Genomic DNA, 27,402 nt, shown 5'->3' with positions numbered 1-27,402 from the left:
TTTGTAAGATCCAAATGATAGGCTGGAAATATCTGTAATGGCTGTTGCAAAGAAATTAGTCATCACAGAAGCCTGTCTTTTCAGAGAGTTTATTGCAATGATCTGTTAGTGCTTAAACCTTACAGGCAGAAGAGTGAGCAATCTCAATATATAATTGCATGTATGCACATGAGCCTTCAAGCCACCTGTCAATGTACGAAATTCATGAATTTCATGGGCTTTTCTTAGGCAAGGAAGACTCTTTGAATGTGATTTTCCTGCTTCTTGGCAGGGGGTTGGACTGGATGGCCCACAAGGTTGCTTCCAACTCTATGATTCTAAGATTCTGTGATTCAAGAGGTAGTTTTGCCTAATCCTTTCCCTGAAATATATCTCATATCAACTGGTATTCCTTGACTGTTTCCCAACCAAGAACTGACCAGAACTGAACCTGATTTGCTTCCAATATCATTTCAGTTTTCTTCCATATTTCAGCCCCACTCCCAAATACCATTCAATTTTACTTATAATAAAATGTGCAAGTTTTGGTAAGATATTATTAAAACTTCTACCAAAGGGAATTCTCACCTATCTCCACTGATAATTCAATAGGTCAGCTATTCCAGCCTGGAGGGGACTGAATTGTATTTGTCTGCCATTTTGCTTTTAAATATAAGGAGTCTGTCAGAAAAACAAAGAGGTGGCCATCCTCATTCACGAATCCCCTTTGAATCCATAGAAACTGAAGTTCAGACTTAAGTTCTCCTGGCTAATTTTCTAGATACCCCAAACTGCTCATTTTATTTTTCTCAAATTAATGTTTAACTCTCCAGTTCTTTCCCACATTTTAGGAACTGCTAGGTTGGCAGAAACTGGGGGTAACAGCGGGAGCTCACCCCGCTCCCCGGATTTGAACCAGCGACCTTTTGGTCTGCAAGTTCAGCAGCTCAGCAGTTTAACCCACTGCGCCACGGGGGCCACTATTACCTGGGCCTAAACTCCTTTTCTGCAGTGGCATTTACATTTAAGCAAATCAACATACAATTGTAGTACAAATGTTCTCTCCCAACAATTGAATCTGGATCTTAAAATACTGAAGGTCTTGTACATGCACAGCTCTGTAAGTCTACAACTGGTTGAATTCTGTAGGACTTCTGTGCAGACTGTATGCCCTATTAATTATAATTTCCAAGTAAAGAGGGGCAATAGTGTAATATTAATAGGAATTCATTAAAATATAAGCAGTTTTAGGTGGCTAAACCAGAGCTTTGGCAATAAAACCCACTGGGAATCCACTGCCAATATGCTGTTTTCAGAGACAAGGTTACTGAGTGAGTGCTCCCATTTCTACACATACCATTATACTTTTATTTTAAAATCAAGTGGTCTCATAGAAATGTTTATATTTCTGGCTTATGATGAAATCTATGAAACTAATAAAAACCCACCACCATCAGACTGCCATGTTCAATGTCATCCTTTGCATTTTAACATATCCTGCAGGATTTGTTTTTGTTTTAAATTAGAGGTCTAGACATTAACATAGCTAGAAAGAAAGAATAGACGCATTTCAGAAGGGTTTTATTATTATTATTATTATTCCCATGCTCTTAATTTGGAAAAAATCACAAAAACATAACTTATAAAACAATATATAGACTGCATCCTCCACAACAGCATTATTGAAACATCCAGCGGAAGGGTTACCACAGGTGGGAATACACGGGGAAAGAAGTACCTTGTGCATTTTATATTACGGGGATTTTTTTTTGTCATCTACAGGTAATAAGTATTGAGACAGAAAGAAGCAACAAATATGCCTGCAAGAAAACTTCATATGCGTTTTGTATGCGTATTAATATTTTAAAATCATATTTCCGTGGGTTTTTATCTGCCCACAAAAGCAACTCATTTGTTTTGGAGGGGAAATCTACATTTACAACATAACACCTTTAAAATTTCTTGTTTTGGGATCCTTGGTTTTTGTTCAGAGCTGGAAAGACAAATGTCACTTTTTCACACATTTCCCCATCTGTGAGGTCACTCTACTCCTTTATTCAAGATGCAGTGTCAACAAGAACAACAAGAACAACAAGAACAACAACAAAGGTTTCTTTTTGTAGGATAGTCCTTTTCTGTGTCTTTAAAAACCATTTTCCCTAGATTCTCTAGGAGATTTCTTTCTTCTTTCCTCCCCCCTTTTTTAAATTAAAAAAAATTACACCTTTAAATAAAGTTGGGTGATAATTTGATTATCTGGGTAAGACTTTGCAAAGTGTGGTGGGGAGGGGCGGAGGGTTGAGAAAAGTTCCTTTTTAAGGGGAGGGGAGTAAGATTGGGAGTTTGCCTCTTGGAGAAGGAAGAAAGGAGGGAGGGAGGGAGGGAGGGAGGGAGGAAGGAAGGAAGGAAGGAAGGAAGGAAGGAAGGAAGGAAGGAAGGAAGGAAGGAAGATAGGTAGATGTTGGGGATCTGAGCTATTAGGCTCAAAATAACCCACAGTTGGTGTGATCCCGCCATAAATATAGCAGAGTGGCACAGCAAAAGCATGCTGGGCCCATAACCCTTTGTTGTGGAAACTGAGCTGTTAGGCTCATAATAACCCACACTTCGGTGATTCCACTATAAATATAGTCGAGTACCAGAAGTAAACTTCATAACCAGCAGAAACTCCCAACCGAAGGTAGGAAGGAGGGAGGGAACGAAGGAAGGAAGGAAGGAAGGAAGGAAGGAAGGAAGGAAGGAAGGAAGGAAGGAAGGAAGGAAGGGAAGGAAGGTGGGTGCTGGGTTGGGGGCGGCTTAGTGCTGGGAATGGCTGGATCCTCCTCGCTTACCAAGAAGAGCCATGCGCCGGGAATCAACAACAGCACCACCCACGACCACGACACCGGATTCAATGGCCAAGCACAAGGAGGGAAGAGAAGAGGGGACGGGACCTTGTCTGCAGTGGTTGACCCTGGTCAGGACGAGTTTGCTCGAGGAGTGTCCCCCTCGGTGAGCGGGGCGCCCTCTGCCCCCTCCCAGCCCTCCTTCTTCCTTCCTGGGGCGACGGGGGGGGGGGGCTCTCTTCCTTCGCCCTCCCTCCGCCCCCATCGCCCATCCCCGAGCTGAGCTCAATCCCTCTTCGGAGCCCCTTCCCCGCTCTCTCTCTCCCCCCCCCCCCCCGGCAAAGCGTTACCGTATTTCCTCGTATAAAGTGGACGCTCGTCGAAGACAGTCCTGTGCAAGTTCAAGTAAACACACCTACAAAACCCGCATCATCCCGAGGAGAAGAAGCACAAACAGCACAACAATCAAAGGCGCACATTGCAACTCATCCGTGGGCCTGGCCTGCTCCTCCTCCTCCTCCTCCCGCCCCCTCCCTCCTGCCGGGTCCGTGCTCTCCCGCCCGCGGCTCTGCCCCCCGCGGCCCTTCCTGGTGGCCCTCCTGCGCCTCCGGCTCCGCGTGGGACCCGCTCCCCGTCCGGGCGCCGGTCAGCTGTTGTACTGGCAGGCGTTGAGGCTGGCGGCGGCGGCGGCGGCGCTGGGCCCCTGCAGGCCCCCGTAGCCGAAGTTCGAGTGCTGCTTGGACTTGAGGCGGAGGCTGGCCAGGCTGGAGTTGCACGTGTCCCGGTAGACGCTGTAGGGCGAGCCCGGCGGGCCGTAGGGGCAGGCGGGCGAGGCCATGGCCGAGTTGAGGGCGGCGGCGCCGGCGCCCAGGTTATTGAGGCCGGCGGAGGGCACGGCCGAGTGGCCCATGGGCGAGGCCATGCCCATGGAGGGCAGCGGGCTGGGCGCGCCCGCCGCCGCCGCCGCCGAGAACATGGACTGCGCCGCCGCCGACGAGAGCGGGCTCATGGAGTTGAAGAAGGTGAAGCCCTTGGACGAGAGCGGCGCCGGCGCCAGGCTCTTGGCGTGCCAGTAGTTGGACGGGTAGCCCCCGTACACCTCCTCGTAGGGCTGCACCAGCCCGCTGAACTGCGGCACGTAGCCGTTCTTGCACAGGTCCATCTGCTGGTTCCGCTCCCGCTTCCGCCACTTGGCCCGCCGGTTCTTGAACCACACCTGCGCCCGGGAGGGAGAGGGAGAGGGAGAGGGAAAGCGGGCGGGGGGGGGGGAGACACAAGAGACACATGGGAGAGCCGCCATGCCATGCCCTGCCCCCCCCTTCGAGGCTGAGAGAGTGTGATCTGCCATGGCAGAGCCCAGGCGGCATCTCATTCAAGCAGTCGGACATCATTCTCGTTGTCATGGCTCAATACTATAGATAGCCTGTTGGAAATAGCAACCTCCCAAGCTTTTCACTATTTATTTGTTAATGTATACCTGGGGTCCTCAAACTTTTTAAGCAGAGGGCCGGTCCACAACTCTTCAGACTGTTGAGGGGCCGAATTATAATTTGGGGAAAAAAAGGAACAAATTCCTATGCACACTGCACATGCCTTATTTGTAGTGCAACCCCCTCCTCCCCAACAATAACAACAACAATGAAAGAACAATAAGATATTTAAAATAAAAACAATTTTAACCAACATAAACCTATCAGGATTTCAATGGGAAGTGTGGGCCTGCTTCTGGCCAATGAGTTAGTCAAGTTAATTAGGATTGTTGTTGTTGTTGTTGTTGTTGTTGTTGTGTGCCTTCAAGTCATTTCAGACTTTGGGCGAGCTTGTCTAAAACTGAGGGCAGGGGCCAGGTAAATGACCTTGGAGGGCCTTAGTTTGGGGACCCCTGATGTATACAGTAGAGTCTCGCTTATCCAACATAAACGGGATGGCCAGCAGAAGTTGGATACAAATTAAGCACAGCAAATGACAGAAAAGCAGTTTGATAAGTTGTGTAGTAATTACTGTATTTATGAATTTAGCACCAAAACATCGCAATGTATTGAAAACCTTGACTACAAAAACACTGGCTACAACAGAATTGCATAAAATGAACTTACAGTAACAACACTGACTGTACCTCTTTGGTGTGGGAGGGATTATAGACACGTGATTGTACTGAGCACATTCAGGCTCAGGACTTCATTTTGTATTCAGTTTACATCACACCTCAGTGGAGGTGGATGTGTGTCTGCTTTACACCTCAGCGGAGATTGTTGCATGTTTGCATCAGACGTCAGTGGAGGTGGATGCATGTTGCTGTTTGGACTTCAGTAGAGAAGTATGCTTTTGACTTCAATTGATATAGTATAGTTTGGGATTTCAGTGAATATAACTATACTTAAAGACTATGGACTATTGATTAAAAATGATACCCTGTGTACTCAACACTGAGAGAAACTACATCCTATCTATAACTGAACTTTAATAAGAAATGTGCCTGTATGGCGAATTAATGCAAAATGTTTGTGAGTAAACATGATACTTTGTTTAAGAAATGCATGTTTTAAATTAAGAGGTTTCAATGGAGTGTATATCTTTTGGGCAACTGCAACTGCAACTTCAACTTCAAATAAACAATCATCCTCTGCTAACCAAATATATTTTTGTAGTGGCATGTCTTTATCCTTGCCAGTCTAACAACATGGTTCTTCAGTTTAACAGCTGAGTTACCTGTGTGCCATTACATAAATGTTTGTGAATATCACTTGTTCAAAGAGTTGGCTTCTAACAAGGTCATGCTTTTCTTGACTAGTGTTTTACAAAAGGTAGTCTCCACATATTCATGGAAATTCACATTTGCCAAACGGATATGATATAATTTTTCCTTTTCAATAAAGTTACGATTATCATTTATTTCCAAAGGGATATATGCCCAGAGACTGGGTGCAGTTATATCCAATAGGGTGCATCTCATTCAAGCAGTTTGACATCATTCTAGTTGTCATGGCTCAATGTTATGGATTCCTGGGAGATAGCTTTCTCTGTGAAAGAGTGTTGGTGCCTCACCAAACTGCAACCCCCAGGATTCCATAATATTGAGCCATAGCAGTGGTGTCAAACTCCATTCATTCTACATTGGGTATGGGCAAAATTCGGCCCTCCAGATGTTTTGGACTTCAATTCCCACAACTCCTAACAGCCAGTAGTCCAAAACACCGAGAGGGCTGAAGTTTGTTCATGCCCGATCTACAGTCTAGACGCACCCTCCAAGACCATGTTGGCTCCTTGTGCACTTCTTGGAAAAGGCAACAACGAAGGGGGCATGCTAGGTGGGTAAATTCAGTCAAGAAAGTCCCAGTCTGCAAGACTCGAGTAGACTGTGGATGGCAGGTTGACTTGGAGGCCCCGCATTCACAGGGTCAACATAAGTCTAAACTGATTTGAGAGCAGTTAACAACAACAAATACTTCCTCATAAACCCTCCCATCTCCTTTTCTAGGCTGAGGCCTGACCTAGATCAGTTTCTTCTAATCCCTAACATGGTTATCTTGTTGTTTGTTATTGTTAAGGGTCTTCAGGTCAGGTCCAATTTATAGCGACCCCCTCCTACAGGCCTGTAGCGAAGGGGGGGGGGGGTAGGGGCTCAACCTGGTTTACTCATGAATTTTAACTGGTTAACCAAATCCCCATGCTAAATCTATGAGACGCAAAACATTAAGAGTCCCTCCAGGCACTATCTCAAGCAGATATTGACAGGTTTGTAGCGGGGGTAGGGGGTGCTAGGGGTTCAAACCCCCCCCCCCGAAATTTAAAAAAAAAACGAATTTTTTTTCTGGCTACGGCCCTGCCCTCCTAGCATTTTCTTGGCCAGGGTTAGTCAGGGGAGACATGCAGTTGCCTTCTTTTATGGCTGTTATTGTTATAGTTGTTCATTTTCAAGTAGTTTCTGACTTATACCAGACCCATCAGGGGTTTTATTGGCAAGATTTGTTCTGAGGGAAGTTAAGGCAGAGCAGAATTCAAACCCTGGTCTCTCGAAGTCCAATATTCGGACTCTTACATCGAGTGGGTGTGGTTTGACCCATATCACATTCAGTGGACTTTGAGGGGTTTGGGATAGTTATAAATAAGCAACTTAGCCTTCTGGAACAAGTTTTTCAGTTGTACCACCTTCGCTCTCCTAATTTTGCCTAAAGAATCAGGTACTAGTTCTGGCCTTCCAGATACTGTTCAACTCCAACTCCCATAATCCTCCCCAGCATGAGTTCATTGGAGTTGCAGACCAAGAGCATCTGAAAGGCTACAAGTTGCTCACTCCATGAGCAGGCTGAAATTTAACAACAAAGCAAACAAATATGGCCATCCAGATGTTTTGCACCTCAGTTCTCACAATGCTTTATCACAGTCCTTCCTAGCTGAGGCTTCTGGGACTTGTAGTCTACAACATGTAGAGTGTCAAAGGTTTTTTTCCTACAAGGATTAAAAGGCAATATAGAGCCTTTGGCCATTCCTCCTAATACAAACAAATGTTGGATTTTAAAAAATGGAGGAGCTTATTTGTTGACAATGACTTTTGTTGTCATACTGGTCAGTTGTCCTAGCCTTTCATCCAAGTAGGGAAGACTGGCCATGTTGCAGAAAACGTAGTCTGATATTATGCCAGGGGACCCATTCAACCTTTGCTTCTCCAGAGCCCTGCCTGACTCCAATCCTGTAAAAGGAATGGCTTCAGCAGTCAACCCAGAAGGTCAACAGAGTAGAATTTCTCATTGAATTTCCTAGGATCCAGCTTTCAGTTTCTAGGGAGCAGTAACAGTAGAATGTGTAGCTGCAAGCAAGCTAAACCACTTCATAGGCAGTAACATTTTAATGGATTAATCAAGGAACTGACCGCATTGAAATAAATGTGCTTGTTTCCAGACCCTCAATCTAGGTATGGGGAATGGTGATGACTTAAACACACATCTACATTACTTCCCTCGCACAAATGGAGCCAAATTACTTTCAAACTTCTGGGTCAGAGTAGGGTCTTTGTCTATAACCCACCCCTCAGGTGTGACAAGGTAGCTGTCACTTTGGTGTGTCTCTTTTTGGCTATCTGCAACCACCATCCTTGAAAAAAATACAAGTCCATGTCTCAGCAAGTCTGACTATGCCTTTGGGTGATGAAAATGTTTTGTAAAAAAGGAAGGGGGAAGGCTGGGTTTGCCACACAAGTTCTCCCTCTTTCCTACCTGTCCTGGGGGGAAAATCTCTTTGGAAGGTGATTTAAGTCCATGGCACCCCTCTGGCAAGCCTTGTGACTCTGGTATTCCATGCAAGAAGGCCTATAGCTGGCATGCAGAGATGTGTGAGCTATTTTTACCAGTCTTTGGCTTACACTGTTCTTGATGTCTACAAACTAACTTGGCCTTGCTGTTGCAACCCATTTCTTAAAAATTCCCCAGCTGTCATGGCACACTGAGTGCATCCACATTGTAGAATTAATGCAGCTGGACACCACTTTAAGGCCATGGTTAAATGCTGTGGAATCCCGAGAATTGCAGTTTGCCTTCTTTAACAAATAGTACTGGTAACTCACCAAACTGCAACTCCCAGGATCCCGTAGCATTGAACCACAGCAATTAAAGTGGTGTCAAACTGCATCAATTCCACAGTGCAGAAGCACCCAATGTCTTCCCTAACCTTTCTCACTTCGAATCCTTCTATATTTCCTCTTTCCCTTCAGTATTAAGTCTCCCCAACCGAGTTCACTGATCAAATATTCTCAGGTTCTGGTTAGGGCTGGCGAGCCTTCTGTCTCCATAGCAAGACAATATTTATTTTTGATTTCTATCCTGCCAATTTGGGACTCCAGGCGGCTTGCTTGACTTCCTCCAGGAAGGCCTGTTGCTAAAAGGGAGATTGAACAAGACCATCTAAGGTAAACACAGAGCCCACCGAGCCCTGCGTTTTATTGATCGGAGGATTGATTGAAGGCCTGGCTCTCAGGGCGGAATCTGCCTTTACGCTCAGGACTGAATTTACAGCTTTGCTGCTGGAAAGGAAAAGGGGGTCGGCGCAGAGGGGGAGGGGGAAACCCTACCAGAAGCCACACAGAAACCCAGCAACCGTGGAGGGAGGGAGGGAGCGAGGTAGGGGGGAGCTGATGCAGACTTGCGGGAAGTGTATCTTCAGGGAAACGCTTTGAGTCGCCTTTCATTAAAAGCCAGGGCTCAGAGCACAGGAAGAGCCCTCCCGCTCCTAAGCCCAAGCAGGGACAGAGGAGGCGGCAGACCTTGGGAAACCACACCTCCCAGGATTCCATAGCATTGAGTCACAGCAGCTCAAGTGGTGTCAAACTGCATTAATGCCACAGTGTAGATGCACCCAAAGTCGTTGTTGGTGCTGCCTGAGGCTAAACGCAACAGCAAAAGAGAGTAGCCAGAAAGCTTCAGGTGGGAGATTATGACTTTGCATTTTGTTGTGGAATCTGAGCTGTTGGGCTCAAAAATAATCCTCAATTGGGGCGGTTCCACCTGTCTCTAGTCTAGCTACTCATCGAGGACTGGAAACTTGATGACACAAGGGACTTGTGCAGTTCAGGAATGAGACCCAACACATTTTTTTGCCCTTAGGCAAGCTCTACTTCCTCCCCAAAAGAGGGAAGTGGGCGGTTGACAGTGTTCTCATCATAGAAAAGTCTCCACCGAACCAGAAGTTCTTTCTGGGTTCATCGACAGTCAAATTAATCACATCACTTGCACTGCCATGGCTCAGTACTGGGGACTCCTGGGAGTTGTAGTTTTGCAGGGCCTTTAGCCTTCTCTTCCAAAAAGGGCTGGTCCCTTATCAAACTACAAATCCCTTGATCTCATACTATTATCAAACTGCACTGTGTATGTGTACCCCCAGATAAAGGTGAACTGCTGCCTCCGATTCTTAGTGCCATAGATGCCCCTGGGGCTGGTAGGGGAGACCTGGGAGCCATAAAACAGAAAGGGGGGGGGGGGAGAACCGAAAGTGTGGGGGGAGGGGCAGGTGGGTCAAAGAAACACCCTCCCCACTTTTAAAATCTCAAACCAGGAAACGGAGCAACGCCTCCCACTCAAGCCCAGAAATTCACTTCTCAGAAGGGGCTTCCAGACAGGAATTTCCTGAAAATGAGGCTAATCGTTTTAATGATGGCTTCGAGACATTTTCAGAGGAAGGCCCTCTTAGCGAATTAAGGCTGGGTTGACTCAGCCAGAGAGGGAAGGAGGGCCGCTCCGAAAAAGGCATCCACACAAGAGAGGATGGGTGCCTTGGAAGGGCAGGCAGGAAGAGGGGGTGCAGGAAAGGGGTCCCTCTGGGGTGCTTTCGCCCCTGTTCGCCATGCCTACCCAGCGAAATTAAGAGGGGGGCAGAAATATTGTGTCCATGATTGCTATCACAGTTTTATAGTTTGAATGGCTTTTACTCTATTGTTAAATGTTGTTGTTTTGATATTTGATGTCCACATATCTGAGGCATTGAATTTTGCCACTGGTTGTGCTGTGAACCATGTTGAGTCCCCCCAGGGGTGAGAAAAGCGGTATATAAGTGTCATTTATAATGCAGTTGCATTTATTCGTGGGGAAATGCACAGGAGATTACTGTGGCTCCCCTTTTGGCTCACTTCTCAGTTATTTCTACAGGCCAAAGTTATGAAAATTATTTATCTATCCTGAGGGAGATGAAGAATTCAAAGATTCACCATTCAGGACAAAATAAACCATGTTCATTGCCTTCTCGTTATAATCTATGTTTTAGGCCCTTTCTATACGGCCATGTAAAATCCAGATTATCTGCTCTGAACTGGATTACATGGCAGTGTAGATTTATATAGTCCAGTTCAAAGAATGTGGATTGTCTGCTTTGATAATTTGGATGATATGGCAGTGTAGACGGCCCTGGAAAACAAGCCCATGGGCAGGGATACAGATCGCCCTCCGCCAAGATCGGTTGGTCTTAAAACTGAATAATTTTTGAGCGGATCTTGACCAATCACTTTGCCCAATCCAAATCCACCTTTAGGAAGAATTATTATTGGCAAAAAAATTCCTTTGTCCGATCGAATCCTCACTTAGAAAGAAACGTGTTGTTGTTGTTATAATAATAATAATAATAATAATAATAATAATAATAATAATAATAATAATTTATATATCACCATGACACTTTACATCTCATTCATTCCCCCGACTATATATTTTACTCCGAAGCAAGCCTGATAAAAACAAGGCATTTTCCTGATCCCAAAACGAGCCCATTCTTTCTCGAGTGAATTTATTCTTTAAAGTGAATTTATTATTGAACTGAGGGTTGTGTGACTAGGTCAGAGCGATCCGCAAACCAGTTAAGGTTTCCAACTGCCTTCCTTGTTTATGTTTTGGAGTCAACAAGGGAACTGCAAACAGGAAAGCAACGCAAAGTCATTGAAGCAGGCTTTGAACAGAATGCGTAGGTGTCCTGATGAAATTGATGGGGTTCTGTATGAAGCAACAGACCTCAAAACATGGATACTTTCCCCCCCAAAAGGGCTAGCCCTCTGGAAAACACCACTTCACTTCAAGGAGGCAATCGTTGTCACTGAACGGAGGGTTGTGTGATTATGGCGAAGAGATCCATAAGCCAGTTAAGGTGTGGATCCATCCCGTTTATTTGGGAGGTTTTTCTGCTCCAAAGCCTTTCTTTGGGAAGGAGACCAAGCCATGGGATCCCTTTAAGCCCAAAGAAGGGCAAGAGGCAAGACTGACTTGGGAGGACTGTTAGGGCTCATTTCCGACCAAAATGATAACGTTAGTTAGTCTGGGTGTTTTTCTCAAGCAGCCCAAACTAATCTCAAATTAGTTTTCTAGTCATGATTAGAACAACCCTAGTGAATCAACCGTTGAAGGGTAAGTCAACACTGACGCAAAACCCACGGATTTCAAATGGGTCCATGTTATTGTTACGATTTGCCGGCAGCTCAGCATCGACTTTGGGGCAATCCTTCGAAGGAGAGGCCTCCGAGATTCCCCGACCACCCCTTTCAAAGCCTTGCAAACTGCAGGGTGGCCCAAAAGTCACAAGCGGGTTTCAAGGTTTATTTCCTTTTTTGTTTTTAATTTACAACACTACACCATCATCTACATATATATAGAGGGCATAAATAAATGCGAATAATAAAATAAATCAAACCTCGCAAAAGGTGTCTAACGCCAATAGCATCACATGCAGTTTATATCACATTTTTTGTGACTTTTGGCCCTTCCTTATAGAAATGGGACTTGGGACTGGATTTTGGCCAAGTGGTACAAGCCGACCAACTTTTATTGATTAAAGAGGATATGCGAAAGGTTTGTTTTCCGGGCTGTATGGCCATGTTCCAGAAGCATTCTCTTCTAACTTTTCACATACATCCATGGCAGGCATCATCAGAGGTTGTGAGGTATATTGGAAACTAAGCAAGGGAAGTTTATATATCTGTGGAAAGTCCAGGGTGGGAGAAAGAACTCTTGTCTGTTGGAGGCAAGTGTGAATGCTGCAATTAATCACCTTGATTAGCATTGAAAAGCCTTGCAGCTTCAAAATCTGGCAGCTTATTGCCTGGGGGAATCCTTTGTTGGGAGCTATTAGCTGTCCCTGATTGCTTTATGTCAGGAATTCCCTAGTTATCCTTTATTTACTGTCCTGATTTTAGAGTTTTTTAAAATACTGGTCGCCAGATATTGTTCATTTCCATGTTTTCCTCCTTCTTTCTGTTGAAATTGTCCCCATGCTTGTGGATTTCATTGGCTTCTCTGTGTAGTCTGACCTGGTGGTGGTTAGACTGGTTCAGCATTTCTGTGTTCTCAAATAATATGCTGTGTCCAGGTTTCTTTTCCTTTCTCGATTTTTGGTGGATGCCTAAACCTCTTTCCCCAGGTCTCTGTCTCCTTGCCAGTCCCCCTTTTCGGTGGTTGCCAATGGAATGATTATTATTATCATTATGTTTATTTACACCCCGCGTTTTCTCTCCACAAGAAGACTTAAAGTGGTGGAAATCCATAAAGGGGCGGCCTGGACCCACCCATGACTCCTCCACACATCCAAACATCCCAATGTGGACGGCTTTTGCAGGGATGAAATACACCCAGATCCCCAGTTCTTCCATCTAAAAGCCCAACTTGGGGGGAAAGAAAGAGGGACAGGGGAAAGAAAAGGGGAGGAGAGACAACTCCCCGGCAACCAGCCCAATAAACCCAAACTCCAAGGCAGAAACAAGCAAAGGGGAAAGCCCAATAAAATGCTAATCCTTCCCCTACCGCAGCTTATTTTCTGCCACTGGCCTATATTAAACAAACAAACAAGCAAGGAAAGTAAGAAAGAAAGCAAAAGGGAGAAGCGGGCCCAGCCTTGGAAGGGCAAGGAGAGCCACATTTTCCTCCGCCTTGGCTCCATGAGGGAGGGAGGGAGGGAGGGAGGCAGGCTTCAGGAGCCGGGGCGCCGGCCTTTCCTCGCCGATTTGGGGGGCTTTGCGACCGGCTCCTCCGCGCCCGGGTCCCTCTCTAGGCCCAAATGTGGCTGGACTCCAGCACCAACCGGATCCAGCCGGGATTGATGGGTCTTGGAGTCTAACAACATTTGGAGAGGCGCGGCTTGTCTACCTTTGAGCTGCGCCTTTGCCTTGGATGCCAGAGAAAACCTATCTCCACTGACAAGCTATGGGGTAGAGTTTGTTTACTTATAGACCCACACATCCACAATACTGAACTATTTAAGGATTCAAAGGAAGGTGACTATCACTCTCGTTGGATCTACACTGGCAAATGTTGCATTTTGACCTGTATTATATGATCAGTGTAGATCCATATAATGCAGTTCAAACTACATTATTTGCCCGGTTTAGACCCTCTTTAAATTCCAATAAAATTTATTTAGTCTCCCGTCGAGTTCTCGATAGAAATGTGTAGGAAATTAATCACTATTTCCTGGATATACCATTACTAGTATTATGTTTATTTACATCCCACACTCCTCTCTCAAACAAGACTCAAAGCGGCTTTTGTCCTGAAACCATTGGAGCCCGGTTCTTATACCGGTTTCAGCCATCGTTATGGTCCAAACAAAGAAAATGCTTTACTAGACGGCAAGTTTCTCCAGCCTGATGCCCTCCAGATATTTTGAATTTTCAGCTCTCCCTTCTGGCTAAGGTCCCTTCCACACAGCTGAATAAAATCCCACATTATCTGCTTTGAAATGGGATATATGGCGGTGTGGACTCAGGTAACCCAGTTCAAAGCAGATACTGTGGGATTTTATGCCTTGATATTCTGGGTTATATGGCTGTGTGGAAGGGCCCTCAGACTGAGGGGAATTATAATCCTCAATTTCCAGACAGAACCTTTGGGGAAAACTGCGAAAAGTAATGTTCAAAACCAAACCAAACAAATCCCTCCAGAAACCCTACGTAATTGATGCTTCCCTGTTAATTTTAGGCATTTTGAACCACCCTCATCGCCTTTCACACACTTAGGAATACAAACGTCTTAAATCAAACTTATAATTTCATTTTTACTGAGATCTCCTTCCACGCAAAGGGCGCACGGTCGGCCTCAATGTCCGAAAGGCCCCGGATCCTCCTGCCCAAGGAATACCGGGGCTTTAAGGCGAGATTCAGGAGAAGGAAGTTTGCCAAGAAAACTCTATAAAAACTTTGCCCGAAGTTGAAGGCGACTGGACGTAGCACAGCGACAACGTCAAGTTCCCTACAACCCACGTCATGGCGCGACCCTGGAGTGAGTTTACTTAGAAGAGTGTACTTTCCAGGGAGAGTCCAATGGCTACTTGGTACCCTGTTTTCTCGTCAGTAATTTCCATGCATCCTAAGGAAGAAAGTATGAATTCTGCGCCCGATGCAGCTGCTGAATTCAGTTAATACATTCGATAGCCGCATTGGCCATACAGCAAAATAAAAAATTCACACTGTTGTTCGCCAGTCAAAATGCAGTCCAGTTTTTTCCGTTGCAATTCAGCCTTGCCAATCTCTGTGGGACTCCGACTATGCGTTTGTATTTTAGACCAAGGTCCAGGATGGGAGTTACCTCCTTTTCATATCAACAGGGATGTTGATATTGGGTTGCTGTGATGTCGATATTATTATTATTATTATTATTATTATTATTATTATTATTATTATTATTATTATTATTATTATTATTGAAGTATTATTATTATTATGAAACCCTTACATTAGTCTTTCCACATTACTGTGTACCTTATTATTATTATAGATTATTATTATTATTATTATTATTATTATTAAGAAACCCTTACATTCGTCCTTACACGTTACTATTTAGCTTATTATTATTATTATAGCGTATTATTATTATTATTACGAAACCCTTACATTCGTCTTTACACATTACTGTTTAGTTTGAGCACAACCTGTAAATAAAATCTGCCTTATCCAAGACCACAGGCCGGCTCTTTTTATAGATATATATGTCCTTTATATACATAACACACACACACACAGAGGACTTAAATTTTCACTTTTCATGTTTACACTTCTCAGAAGCTCCCAACCAGTTTGAATCAAACACCCGCAACGCCTTCAAATAATAATAATAATAATAATAATAATAATAATAATAATAATAATAATAGGGTTGCTGTGAGTATTTCCGGCTGTATGGCCATGTTCCAGAAGCATTCTTTCCTGACGTTTCGCCCACATCTATGGCAGGCATCCTCAGAGATAGTGAGGTAAATTGCAAACTAGTTTCCAATATACCTCAAAACCTCTGAGGATGCCTGCCATAGATGTGGGCGAAACGTCAGGAAAGAATGCTTCTGGAACATGGCCATACAGCCGGAAATACTCACAGCAACCCAATGATTCCGGCCACGAAAGCCTTCGAGGATAATAATAATAATAATAATAATAATAATAATAATAATAATAATAATAATTTATTTGAAGTATTTAATGAAAAATACAGAGTATTTTGGGGATTTATTTCAGGCGACATTTTGACCTCCTCTGGTGATTCCTGACCTTTCCTCTTGCCCTTTTCTCACAAGAGTCCTACATCCGATTGAGTCAGGCCTATATCAATTCCTGAGGCCAACGCTTCTACGAGGATTCAATGGATCTTCTCTGACCGGGACTAGGAATCGGAGAGGTCCCACTTCGAGGTCAGACCCAGCATTTCAAGGGGAAATGTGCCCCCCTTTGGTTGGGCGGATTCTCTCTCTTGGAGAAAAGCACGGCGACCCCTCGTCTAAACCGGCTTCCCTTTTTTATCATTCATTTCTGCCTCTCTCTCTCTCCCCCCCCGCCCCCTTTGCCCGGTGCCCGCGAGGAAAGGAGGGGCAAATGTCCTTCAGAAGCCCTGTTATCCGGATGCCGGCACCTCCCCCCTTCTCTCTCTCTGTTTCGTCTCCGCAACTATAGCCCGGAAAAAAAGGAGATTTCCTGCTTGGTATTAAATGGCTGCATTTAATTAATCCAGGGAAGAACAATAAATCCTGGAAGGCGTCTATCCTGGCTAAGTCCTGTGTTTCCCAAGCCACAAGGAAAGGGGCAATGGCTGGAGACCCCCCCCAAATAATAATAATAATAATAATAATAATAATAATAATAATAATAATAATGGGAAGGGGGAAATTGAGATCTGTCTATCTATTTATGAGAAAGGTTCTCTAGAGAAGCAAGGGCTTCACCATCTCTAGGGCCAACTGGGATTTTATACTTGTCTATCCGTATATCCGTATACCAATATATGAGATATGGGTCATTCCATGCCAAGTGGTCTAAACCTTCCTACCATCATGTTCTCCTATTTTGTTTATGTTTTAGCAGTAGCACCAGTCAGATGTTGAACTAAGTTTCCCAAAATTTGAGGTCTCTAACTGCAATAGTTGCTGATCTAGACCCCCTTATCTGAAGGATAGTCAGTCAGTCTGCGCACACGTTTAAACAAAATGCCATTTTGGGGGTCTAATAAAATTGAAACTAAATGTATAAGAATGGCTAGTAAATTGAAATCCTGTAGAGTTTTTTCTGCTGATTCCGATTAAATTAATTTTAACGTTATGGATGCAAAACCCAATCCAAAAAGTTGACTCAAAGTGTGCATCAAAATGTGTCCTGATATACATACACTTCAGATATGGGAGGGGGGGGGGGGTCTAGATCAGCAACCTAGTTTAACACCTGACTGGTGCTAAAATGTGAACAATTTATATTATATGGGTCAGCCCATGCCAAGTGGTCTAAAATTTAAAAAACTTCCCACCATCATGTTCTCCAATTTTGTTCAAGTTGCCCAAGAACCTTGAAATACAGGAAGGCCTTCCTCCATCAGGTCAGGTGACCCTCCCAGTTCCTGGGTGACTTTGGGCAAGTTACACTCTTTCAGCCTCAGAGGAAGACAAAAGTAAACCCTCTCGGAACAAATCTTGCCAAGAAAACTCTCCACAGGTTCACCCTGAGTCGAAGGCGATTTACAAGGCACACAACAACAGCAGTATTGGTTTCTAGTTGGGAGGGCCAAGCGTCTTTCCCTGGAGCCCTGCCCTCTCTCCTGGGCCCTCCCTCGCCTTGCCTTTCCTGCCCCAGGAGTCTCCCACCCCAAGGTCTCCCATCTGGTTTCTAGTTTAGGGAGGGGCCTATCAACTGCTCAGCCAGAGAGATCCTGGGCCTCGCAAAACTACAAACTCCAGGATTCTGCAAGAAGGAAGCAGCCACATGATGGATGCTTTAAATTTACGAGGTCCTACAAGATAGGACCCTTCCACACAGCCATATAACCCAGAATATCAAGGCAAAATATCTGCTTTGAACTGGGATATCTGAGTCCACACTACCATATAATCCAGATCAATGTGGATTTTATACAGCTGTGTGGAAGGGGCCTGAGGACCAACAGGTACAGGAGGGGCTCCAAATGAGAGTCTTGCCCCCAAACAGGAAGCGTGCCCCCCTTAAATTTCCCTCCGGTCACCCAAATAATCAATTTCAAACTGCAACTGAACACTGAGGCCCCTTTCACACAGCTGAATAAAATCACACATTATCTACTTCGAACTGAAATTCATGGCAGTGTGGACTCAGGGCCCTTCCACACAGCCTTATATCCCAGAATATCAAGGCAGAAAATCCCACAATATCTGCTTTGAACTGGGTTATCTGAGTCCACACTTCCATGTACTTCAGTTCAAAGGAGACAATGTGGGATTTTATTCAGCTGTGTGGAAGGGGCCTCAGAGATCCAGCTCGGGATCTTTCGCCTTCTTTCCCAGGGTTCTGGCACCTCACGGCACTGCAGCTAAGTACACAGCATTGAGCCATGGCAGTCCAAGTGTTGCCAAACTGTACTCAATTCTACCGTGTGGAGGATCCACCCTGAGCCGTGGTCTCTGGGGTGAAAGGGGGAAGGGAATGTGTGGCTCACCCGGACGCGGGGCTCGGTGAGGTTGGTCCAGACGGCGATCTCCTCGCGCATGCTCATGTCCGGGTAGCGGTTCCTCTGGAAGGTGGCCTCCAGCTCCTGGAGCTGTTGGCTGGTGAAGTGCGTCCTTTGCCGCCGCTGCTTCTTCTTCTTGGTCGGGTCGTCCGCTGCCCCGTCGTCGCCGCTCTTGGGCACGCCGACCCGGTCCTTGTCTGGGGAAGGGGCAAGCATCATCATCATCACAAGAGCAACAACAACAACAACAACACAAGACCAATCCCCTGAATACAGGGGTTGCTTCTTCCCTTTGGGCCTTCTCTACCCAGGTTTTTTATTCAACTCAGAAGGGCCCGAAAGTCACACCTCATTGGTGCTGCAGCTGCTATCTAGATTCTGCAGGTTTATTTATGCAAAGTGGGAAACAGGCAAAAAACTGTGTTGTCGAAAGCTTTCATGGCCGGAATCACTGGGTTCCTGTGAGTTTTCCGGACATGTTCCAGAAGCATTCTCTCCTGACGTTTCGCCAACATCTATGGCAGCCATCCTTAGAGCTTGTGAGGTCTGTTGGAAAATAGACAAGAGGGGTTTATATATCTGTGGAATGTCCAGGGTGAGAGAAAGAACTCCTGTCTGGTTGAGGCAAGTGTGAATCTTGCAATTGACCGCCTTGATTGGAATGGCCTTTGCAGCTTCAAAGCCTGGCTGCTTCCTGCCTGGGGGAAGTTTTTGTTGGGAGGTGATTAGATGGCCCTGATTGTTTCTTGTCTGGAATCCCCCTGTTTTTCATAGAATCATAGAGTTGGAGGAGACCTCCCGAGCCATTCAGTCCAACCCCCTGCCAAGAAGCAGGAAAATCGCATTTTGAGTGTTGTTCTTTATTTACTGTCCTGATTTTAGAGGTTTTTATTGCTGGAAGCCAGATTTTGTCCATTTCATAATCAAAGTGCTGATCAAGGTGGCCAATTGCAACATTCACACTTGCCTCAAACAGGCAAGAGTTCCTTCCCCCACTCTGGACCTTCCACAGATATATAAACCTCACTTGCCTAGTTTCCAACAAAGCTCACAACCTCTGAGGATGCCTTCCATAGATGTGGGTGAAACGGCAGGAGAGAATGCTTCTGGGACATGGCCATACAGCACGGAAAACTCACAGCAACCCAGGCAGAAAACGTTCTTTACAAGGCCTTTCTTTAACAAGAACCAACCAAATTTAGTACTGTACTCGATTTCTCACGACTTTATTCCTCGCAGAAGGGTCTGAAAATTACCTAGTGGAGATGCTATTGCTATTTTAATAAATTGTGCTTTTGTTATATATAAAATAACCCTGGGGAAGAGGCTCAAAACGTTATTATCAAATCCTCTCCGCGTCGCGGGTGTTTCTCAACGTCACCAGACTCGAGGTTTGTGTTGTTGCCTTTGGACATTTGGCCCTCCCGCGGAGAGTAAAATAACAAATATCAAAGAAAATATACCCCCCGCTGGGAAGGCTGTGAAATTTCCGGAGAAGGAGGCTTTTTCATAAAGGTGGAATTAAAAAAATGATTAGTGATGACTTTGGGATTTGGGAGTGTAACACTCAGTGGATTTCTCATCTGTGCAAGAGTCAGGGTTTCCTCTGAATTTGTTAAAGATGAACAAGGCAACAACAGCCCTTTCATCCTATACTTTTAGTATCAGCATACATGTATCATTTGAATTGTTTTCCATTTGATAGATGGAAGGTGAAGATATATATTCTAGGACGCAAAAATTACCCTCAAAGCCTTACATTTATTTGTAATGTTTACGGCTGCAATTTCAACCCAGTTTTCCCCCCCTCCAAGGCCTGGGGCTTTCACCCACAACCCTATACTTACAATCCCACACCAGTTTACCTAGTAATACTCAGGCTGGATATCCCTTGCCATACATTGCAGTTTGAAGTACATGATACAGCCAGTGGATGCAGCTTCAGCCATCCTTGACTCCCTGGGGTTTGCTCCGGAGTAGACAAACACGGGATTATCCTCCGCTAAGACTTCAAACCCCCATCCGGCTAAGGCCCCTTCCACACCGCGGAATAAAATTCCACATTTTCTGCTTTAAACTGGAATATGTGGCAATGTGGACTCAGATAACCCAGTTCAAAGCGGATATTGTGGGATTTTCTGCCTTGATATTCTGGGATATAGGGCTGTGTGGAAGGGCCCTGGATCTACCCTGCCGAATAATCCAGTTCAAACTGCTTTATATGGCAATGTCGATCCATCCTAACACTTGCCCCAACGCCGGCTTCTATAGGATCGCCCTGTCAGGACAAATATCAAAACCAACCCTGCAAAGGGCGGATGTTGACCGAGAAGAGAAGGAATGAAGTCTGACGCTCCTTGATCCTCCCTGGCCCAGTGCTATGGGATGCCGGGATTCGTATTTTTACAAGGCCTTTTTTTCGCCTCCTCTGCCGAAGAGGGTTGGTGCCTCAACCAACAAGCCCCAGGATTCCGTAACACTGAGCCAGGGCGGGTGAAGTGGATCCGACTGTATTCATTGTACAATGTAGATGCAAAGTCCATTTTCTGAGCCGGGTAGGCTTCCAGACCTGAGACCGACCCTTGTATGCTTACTCCAAAGTAAACCCAGTGGAGTGCCTCGCAATTGCACCCGATTTTTAACGGGATGAAGGCGAGTGAACCAGGAGAGTCTTGTTTCCAAACAGCGAAAGGTTTGGACCCGGGCCCCTTCCACACAGGGAATAAAATTCCACATGTTCTGCTTCGAACTGGAATATATGGCAGTGCGGACTTAGATCACCCAATTCAAAGCAGATATTGTGGGATTTTCTGCCTTGATATTCTGGGTTATATGGCTTTGTGGAATGATCCTCAGGCAAGAGATGAATCGGGATGGAGCCAGAGCCCTTTCCCGGAAGGCTTGCAACCCCTTCTGGGAAAATCTTTGGAAATAACCATTTGTGTCCTTTCTCTGAAGGCCCTTCCACACAGCCCTAGATCCCAGAATATCAAGGCAGAAAATCCCACAATATCTGCTTTGAACTGGGTTATCTGAGTCCACATTGTCACATATTCCAGTTCAAAGCAGAAAATGTGAGATTTTATTCAGCTGTGTGGAAGGGGCCTCAGTTTGAACGGGACGGTCCCCGCCCTTTTTATTTCTCATAGCGTTTTATTATAAAAACCAAAATAAATGCCAGGAATGGAATAGAGGGCTGGCGGTTCTCAGCCACGGAGTCCACAGCGGATTTTCTTTCCATCCCATGACTTAACACTATTACTAGAAGTCAATTTATGTAGGGAATTTGCTTCGGATTGTCGCCTTCGTATTTCTGCAAGCCAGGCGTTGAACCCGCGCTTAAAGAAACCTCTGAACAACAGCCGGCTCAAAAATCCCCAAACCGCAGGGCCACGATCCCTCCAAAAAATGAATCCCTTTTCCTATTCATTCCACTGGTGAAAATTAAAAGACCTTCGCTATCGAAACCCAAGGAGAGCTGAAAGCGCTGAATTTTCCTTGGATGAGGAACAACGTCCAAAGAAAGAGAAAGCCTGAGTCTCTTTGTTGTTTTTCTGGACGTGAAAAATCTGATTTAAAGGCCCAGGGAAAAGCTTGATCCCCTTAGATTTGTATCTAAATGCTCTTCGGAGCCGGAAAAAGAAACAAAACATTTAGACTGGGTCTACACTGCCAAATAATGTAGCTTGTTGTACGAAATTGTATGGTTTAATGCAGTTTGAACTGCACTGAACCGCATTGCCTGGCTCTATATACCAGGCATGGGCAAATTTGGGCCGGCTAGGTGTTTTGGACTTCAGCTCCCACCATTCCTCACAACCTCAGGCCGCTTCCCCCCCCCCCCCCAGCCGCTTAAGCGGAAGGAAGGGCCCTGAGGCTGTGAGGAATGGTGGGAGTTGAAGTCCAAAACACCTAAGCCGGCCCAAGTTTGCTTATGCCTGCTCTGTACTGAGCATGCGATAAATATTATGTCTCTTCACTTGAAATCCTAAAAGAACGAGCTCTATTTCTCTTCCTCCTCCTCCTCTCACCCTCCCTTCTCTTCCAAAGGCAACACTATTTTGTTCCCTTCCCAAGTGACTCCGGCAGCCAACCCGGTAAAATGGAAACCCCACCGCGGTCCGTGGCCAGGCTGTCGCTTGCTTTCCAGGCAGCGGTTGGCAAAGCAAACAAGGCCGGGACGCGCCAGCCTCGTTAAAAAGAAGACCAAGGAGAAAAAGAAGAAGGGAAAGGGAGAGCCAAAAATGGAGAGAAGGAGTTGTTGCTTCCCTGGTGATGGTCAGAGGACATTTCCAGCCACACATCCATGCACGACCGCCGAACTCTCCCACCTCCCCACAAAGACCGAAGAAAGGGATTCCGAATGTATTATATGTAAATATATACTGTACCTATGTCTGTGTGCACATGTAAACTCATACACAAATTACATCCACACACATAGGTAAAGAGACAGCTGTATGTTTCTTTTGCATTGGTGTTTGTGTCTGTGTTTATTATATCTAATGTATATATGTTCTGCGCCTTTGTGTTTGTGTTTAATATTATATGTTCTGCGCCTTCATGCTCATGCTGATCTACTGTGACGCTACTACAGGGCTCTTTGGACCAGATATGTTCAGGGGACATGGCCACATCTTTTTTCTGGGTCTGAGAGAGGGCAATTTGCTCACACTTCCCCTTCCCCGCCCCGGTTTCTTAGGCTCCAGTCTGGAAACACTCCACCAGGCTCTGCAAATTCATCTAAAACGGTGTACGAAATACACATCTAGGGCCAGTTTGGTGTAGCCTGTGTCTGCATAGAACATAGAAGCGTGTGCGCGTATATTTGTATATATATTTGTGTATATATAATATGTAAAATATATTTCTCTGTGTGTATAGGAAAAACCACAAATGTATAGTGTATGTTATGTATATATGTGTATATAATATGCAAGGAGTATATTTTTCTGCGTGTATAGGAAGAAGCACATATAAGAGTGCGTTTCTGTTTGTATATGTGTGTGTATATGTGTATATACACACATATATACAAACAAGCAAACAAACAAACAGAAACGCACTCTTAGGGCCCTTCCACACAGCCATATAACCCAGAATATCAAGGCAGAAAATCCCACAATATCTACTTTGAACTGGGTTATCCGAGTCCGCACTGCCATATATCGCAGTTCAAAGCAGATAATGTGGGATTTTATTCAGCTGTGTGGAAGGGGCCTTATATGTGCTTCTTTCTATACACGCAGAGAAAAACCATTCTTTACGTACTACACACATACACACACACACACACACACACACACACGCGGTGGCCTCCTCGGCACCACTTTCCTTCCCCCAGACGAGAGGACTGAGCTCTTCGCTTCGCCTGCCTTTCTCCCTTTCTTTCCTTCAAGGCCTGCCCGCCTCCTCCATCAGGGCCTCTCGTGCAGTTTCAAAGCAGGACCCCGCGTCGACTTTGGACATTTTCCACTCCCACGGAAGGAAAGGGACTTGGTGCCTGCCGTGGGAGAGCAGGGCAAGAACGGGCGGCGGTCGGGGGCGCCGCGACCCCCTTTCCCCCCACAGGCCTCCTCCTTCGCCACGCAGCACAGGCCCGGTCACGTCCAGGAGGCTTTCAGGCGCTTGCATTCAGGTGCTGGGGCCGAAATCCGCGCAGATGTGTGCATGTGTCTATGTGGAAGGTTCCCCAAGACTCCCCCTCCTCCGATTCCAAAGAAGGGATTTCCAGGCTCTCTGGCTTTACTACCGGAGCCAGGTTTGCTTAATTTAGACTGAGAGACTATTGCGGAGCTGAACTTTCCCTCTACTGAGCTAATACCACAGACCTGCTTTCGATACACAATCTTCGGCAGATATTAACCAGCCCCTTGGCTCATGATATGATATGGTTGGATTGGTATATAGATAAATAATCGTTCTCTCTCTCCCTCTCCCTCTCTCTCTCTTTATACTTAATCTATGCGCATTTTCCATCTCTCTGTCTCAGGCTCCATCAACACAGCCATATACAATCCAGATTATCTGCTTTGAACTGGATTCTATGGCAATATAGACTCAAACAGACTGGATTATATGGCAGTCTGGATCCAGCCTCACACTCACTTGGTTTTCTCACTCTTGTGAACAGACACCTTGGACTTTCCACAGATATATAAACCCCACTTGCATAGTTTCCAACAGACCTCACAACCTCTGAGGATGCCTGCCATAGATGTGGGCAAAAGGTCAGGAGAGAATGCTCCTGGAACATGGCCATACAGCCCGGAAAACTCACAGCAACCCAGTGATTTCGGCCATGAAGACAACACATTTAAGTCATTTTGGCAATGAGAGGTTTTGGAGATAGAGTCAAATGCTTCAAAACTGTCATCTTATTGCACGTCTACTCAGATGCCAGTCCTGTAGATGATAGCGGGGCTTACTCCCAGGTAAGAGTCTATTAGGATGGTGCTAAAGGAACCCAAGAGGGGCCTAGACTCAAACCCGCGGCACAATTTTCCTGGAAAAGCACAGCCCTATGGCCGTTTCCCTGCCTAACTCGTTGGGACGAGAAACCGCGTTCAGATGCAAGCTGCCTCTAGCATGTCCAGGGCTATGCCTTCCTAGTGAAAATAAACCCAAGAGGACAACTATGGGGTCGCCATCCCAAAAACTAGACCGGTTTGGGAGGAAGAAATGCAATGACTTTAATCTCAGGAGGTCCATTTCCCCCTGGCTTTCCCTCTGGGAGTGAGCAGAAGGATACTCCCACCCAAGGGTTGCTGCTGAGCGTCGGCCTCTGTCTCTGGGTTTTGAGTCTGAAAAGGAAGGGAACTTCTTCTCCCTGAGAGGAGGAGCTCTCCGGCTTCGATCCAGGCGGGCAGGCAGCAGGGATTGCCACCTCCAAAGTCCCTAAAGGCCTCCAAGAAATGGCCGTTGTAAGGCATCGAAGTTTCTGCCTGCAACGCAGTTCTGCCTGTGAGCAAGCGCCATTGAGCTCGGTGGGGATCTATGGCTGAGCGAATCCGCATCGGATACACGTCTCGCATCAACATTTTTGCGCCTCAGGAGGGTCTGGCCACAACAAGGACTTTGGACTCGGTCTTATGGTCAACAAAAGCCTTCCCTGCATTTGGAGAATCAACACTTCTCGATCCCTTGGTTGTCTTTTCAAAAGAGGAGGCTTCTTTTCTTGTATGGAAACATTTCGTACGGAGTCGGTTTCTGTGCAATGCGCTGCCTTATGGGACGGCACAGAAAGGCCTGGAAACTCGGCTCCTGCCTCAGCTTTCTTTCCCTCTCTCACATAATTCCTGCTGCATTTTTTAAAAATAAACCTTTTCACATGTATGCTGCTCAGGCTGGATCTACACTGTCAAATAATGCACTGTGAAAGACATTATATTGTCAGTGTAATCCCAAATAATATTGTGTGAAATATATTGAACTGTGCTGTCGAACGATTTCATGGCCGGAATCACTGGGTTGCTGTGAGTTTTCCGGGCTGTATGGCCATGTTCCAGAAGCATTCTCTCCTGACGTTTCGTCCACATCTACGGCAGGCATCCTCAGAGGTTGTGAGGTCTGTTGGAAACCAGTCAAGTGGGGTTTATATATCTGTGGAAGGTCCAGGGAGGGAGAAAGAACGCTTGTCTGTTTGAGGCAAGTGTGCCTGCTGCAATTGGCCACCTTGATTAGCATTGAATGCACTTGCAGCTTCAAGAACTGACTGCTTACTGCCTGGGAGAACCCTTTGTTAGGAGGTGTTAGCTGGTCTCAAGTAGACAAGAGTTCTTTCTCCCATCCTGGACCTTCCACGGATATATGAATCCCTCTTGCCTAGTTTCCAACAGACCCCAACAACCACTGAGGATGCCTGCCATAGATGTAGGTGAAACATCAGGAGAGAATTATTCTGGAACATGGGCATACAGCTCGGAAAACACAGCAACCCATACATCGAACAGCTTTATATGTGTCTACACTGCAGCGTTTCAAAACCTCAATCTGAATATATGTAGATAGATGCAGGTCTTGTGTGTGTCTCTGTGTTGACAACACTCAGCTTCCCAGGTTGACACTGAGGCCCCTTCCACACAGCCGAATAAAATCCCACATTATCTGCTTTGAACTGGAATATATGGCAGTATGGACTCAGCTAACCCAGTTCAAAACAGATATATGTGTCTACACTGCAGCATTTCAAAACCTCAATCTGAATATATGTAGATAGATGCAGGTCTTGTGTGTGTCTCTGTGTTGACAACACTCAGCTTCCCAGGTTGACACTGAGGCCCCTTCCACACAGCCGAATAAAATCCCACATTATCTGCTTTGAACTGGAATATATGGCAGTATGGACTCAGCTAACCCAGTTCAAAACAGATATTGTGGGATTTTGTGCCTTGATATTCTGGGTTATATGGCTGCATAGGAGGGTTCTGAGTGTACTGGATATAATATGCACGGAAGAAAGAGTTTTGGCCCCATTCAGAAGGAAGATCTATAATTTTCAATGCGGTTTATTCCCACGAAAGTCAGGATACGATTGCAATTTACGCCTGGGTTTATACCGCCATATAATGCAGTTTCGGAATGCATAGTGATTCATTGAGCTGGATTATATGGCAGTGTGGACTCATATAATAATGCAGTTCAGTGCAGTTAATCTGCATTCCGAAACTGCATTATTTACATGGCAATACAGCTCCAGCCTTAATCTCTCCAGGGCGCCTTCGCCCATTCGGAAGGTAATGAATTCAGTGGCATTCTTCCACCCTAATCCGATCTCATTATATTTTCGAGTACAAACTTATCTGACAAATCTTTCCCTGCGAGGGAATCCCTCCCCCCCTTGCCTACATTACGTCAACAACAACAACAACAACCACCACCGCCAGAACAACACGGAGGAGTGCCGGTTTTTTACCTGGGACTTCGGTGTCCGAGGACTCGCTAGCCGAATTCTCCAGCGGTTCCCTGGCTTCGGAAGCGCGCTGCAAATGGAAGCTGGAAGCCATGTCGTGGGAAGAAGTCTGCGGAGGTCTCAAACCGTCCGGAAGCCTCTCCAAACTCATCCCCGCTTTGAAGGAATCCATGGCGAGGAGAAGAAGGAGCAGAGGCAGCAGGAGGAGGAGGAGGAGGAGGAGGGAGGCGCTCAGCCGTCGTTTGCTTCTGGGGACGTGCAGAGGAAAAGA

The 27,402-nt window shown here is 45.8% G+C and overlaps 1 protein-coding gene across 2 annotated transcripts in view; it reads right to left on the bottom strand.

Moving 5' to 3' along the window:
* Window positions 1-3,129: 3,129 nt before the first annotated feature.
* The window catches only part of pitx1 (paired like homeodomain 1), a 71,813-nt gene continuing 47,540 nt past the window's right edge, over window positions 3,130-27,402 (bottom strand). For both annotated transcript variants that reach the window (XM_062970348.1, XM_062970349.1), the window contains exons 3-5: window positions 27,135-27,379; window positions 18,209-18,417; window positions 3,130-4,020 (exon numbers count right to left, since the gene is read on the bottom strand). In XM_062970348.1, the coding sequence (XP_062826418.1) occupies window positions 3,451-4,020; window positions 18,209-18,417; window positions 27,135-27,303 (948 nt within the window). In that variant the 5' untranslated portion in view covers window positions 27,304-27,379 and the 3' untranslated portion in view covers window positions 3,130-3,450. The remainder of the gene's footprint in view (window positions 4,021-18,208; window positions 18,418-27,134; window positions 27,380-27,402) is intronic.

This window comes from Anolis carolinensis, chromosome 2, assembly GCF_035594765.1.
Source record: "Anolis carolinensis isolate JA03-04 chromosome 2, rAnoCar3.1.pri, whole genome shotgun sequence".
Taxonomy (NCBI): domain Eukaryota; kingdom Metazoa; phylum Chordata; class Lepidosauria; order Squamata; family Dactyloidae; genus Anolis; species Anolis carolinensis.
The sequence above is the reverse complement of the archived record's forward strand: the minus strand, read 5'-3'. Positions and strand labels throughout refer to the sequence as shown.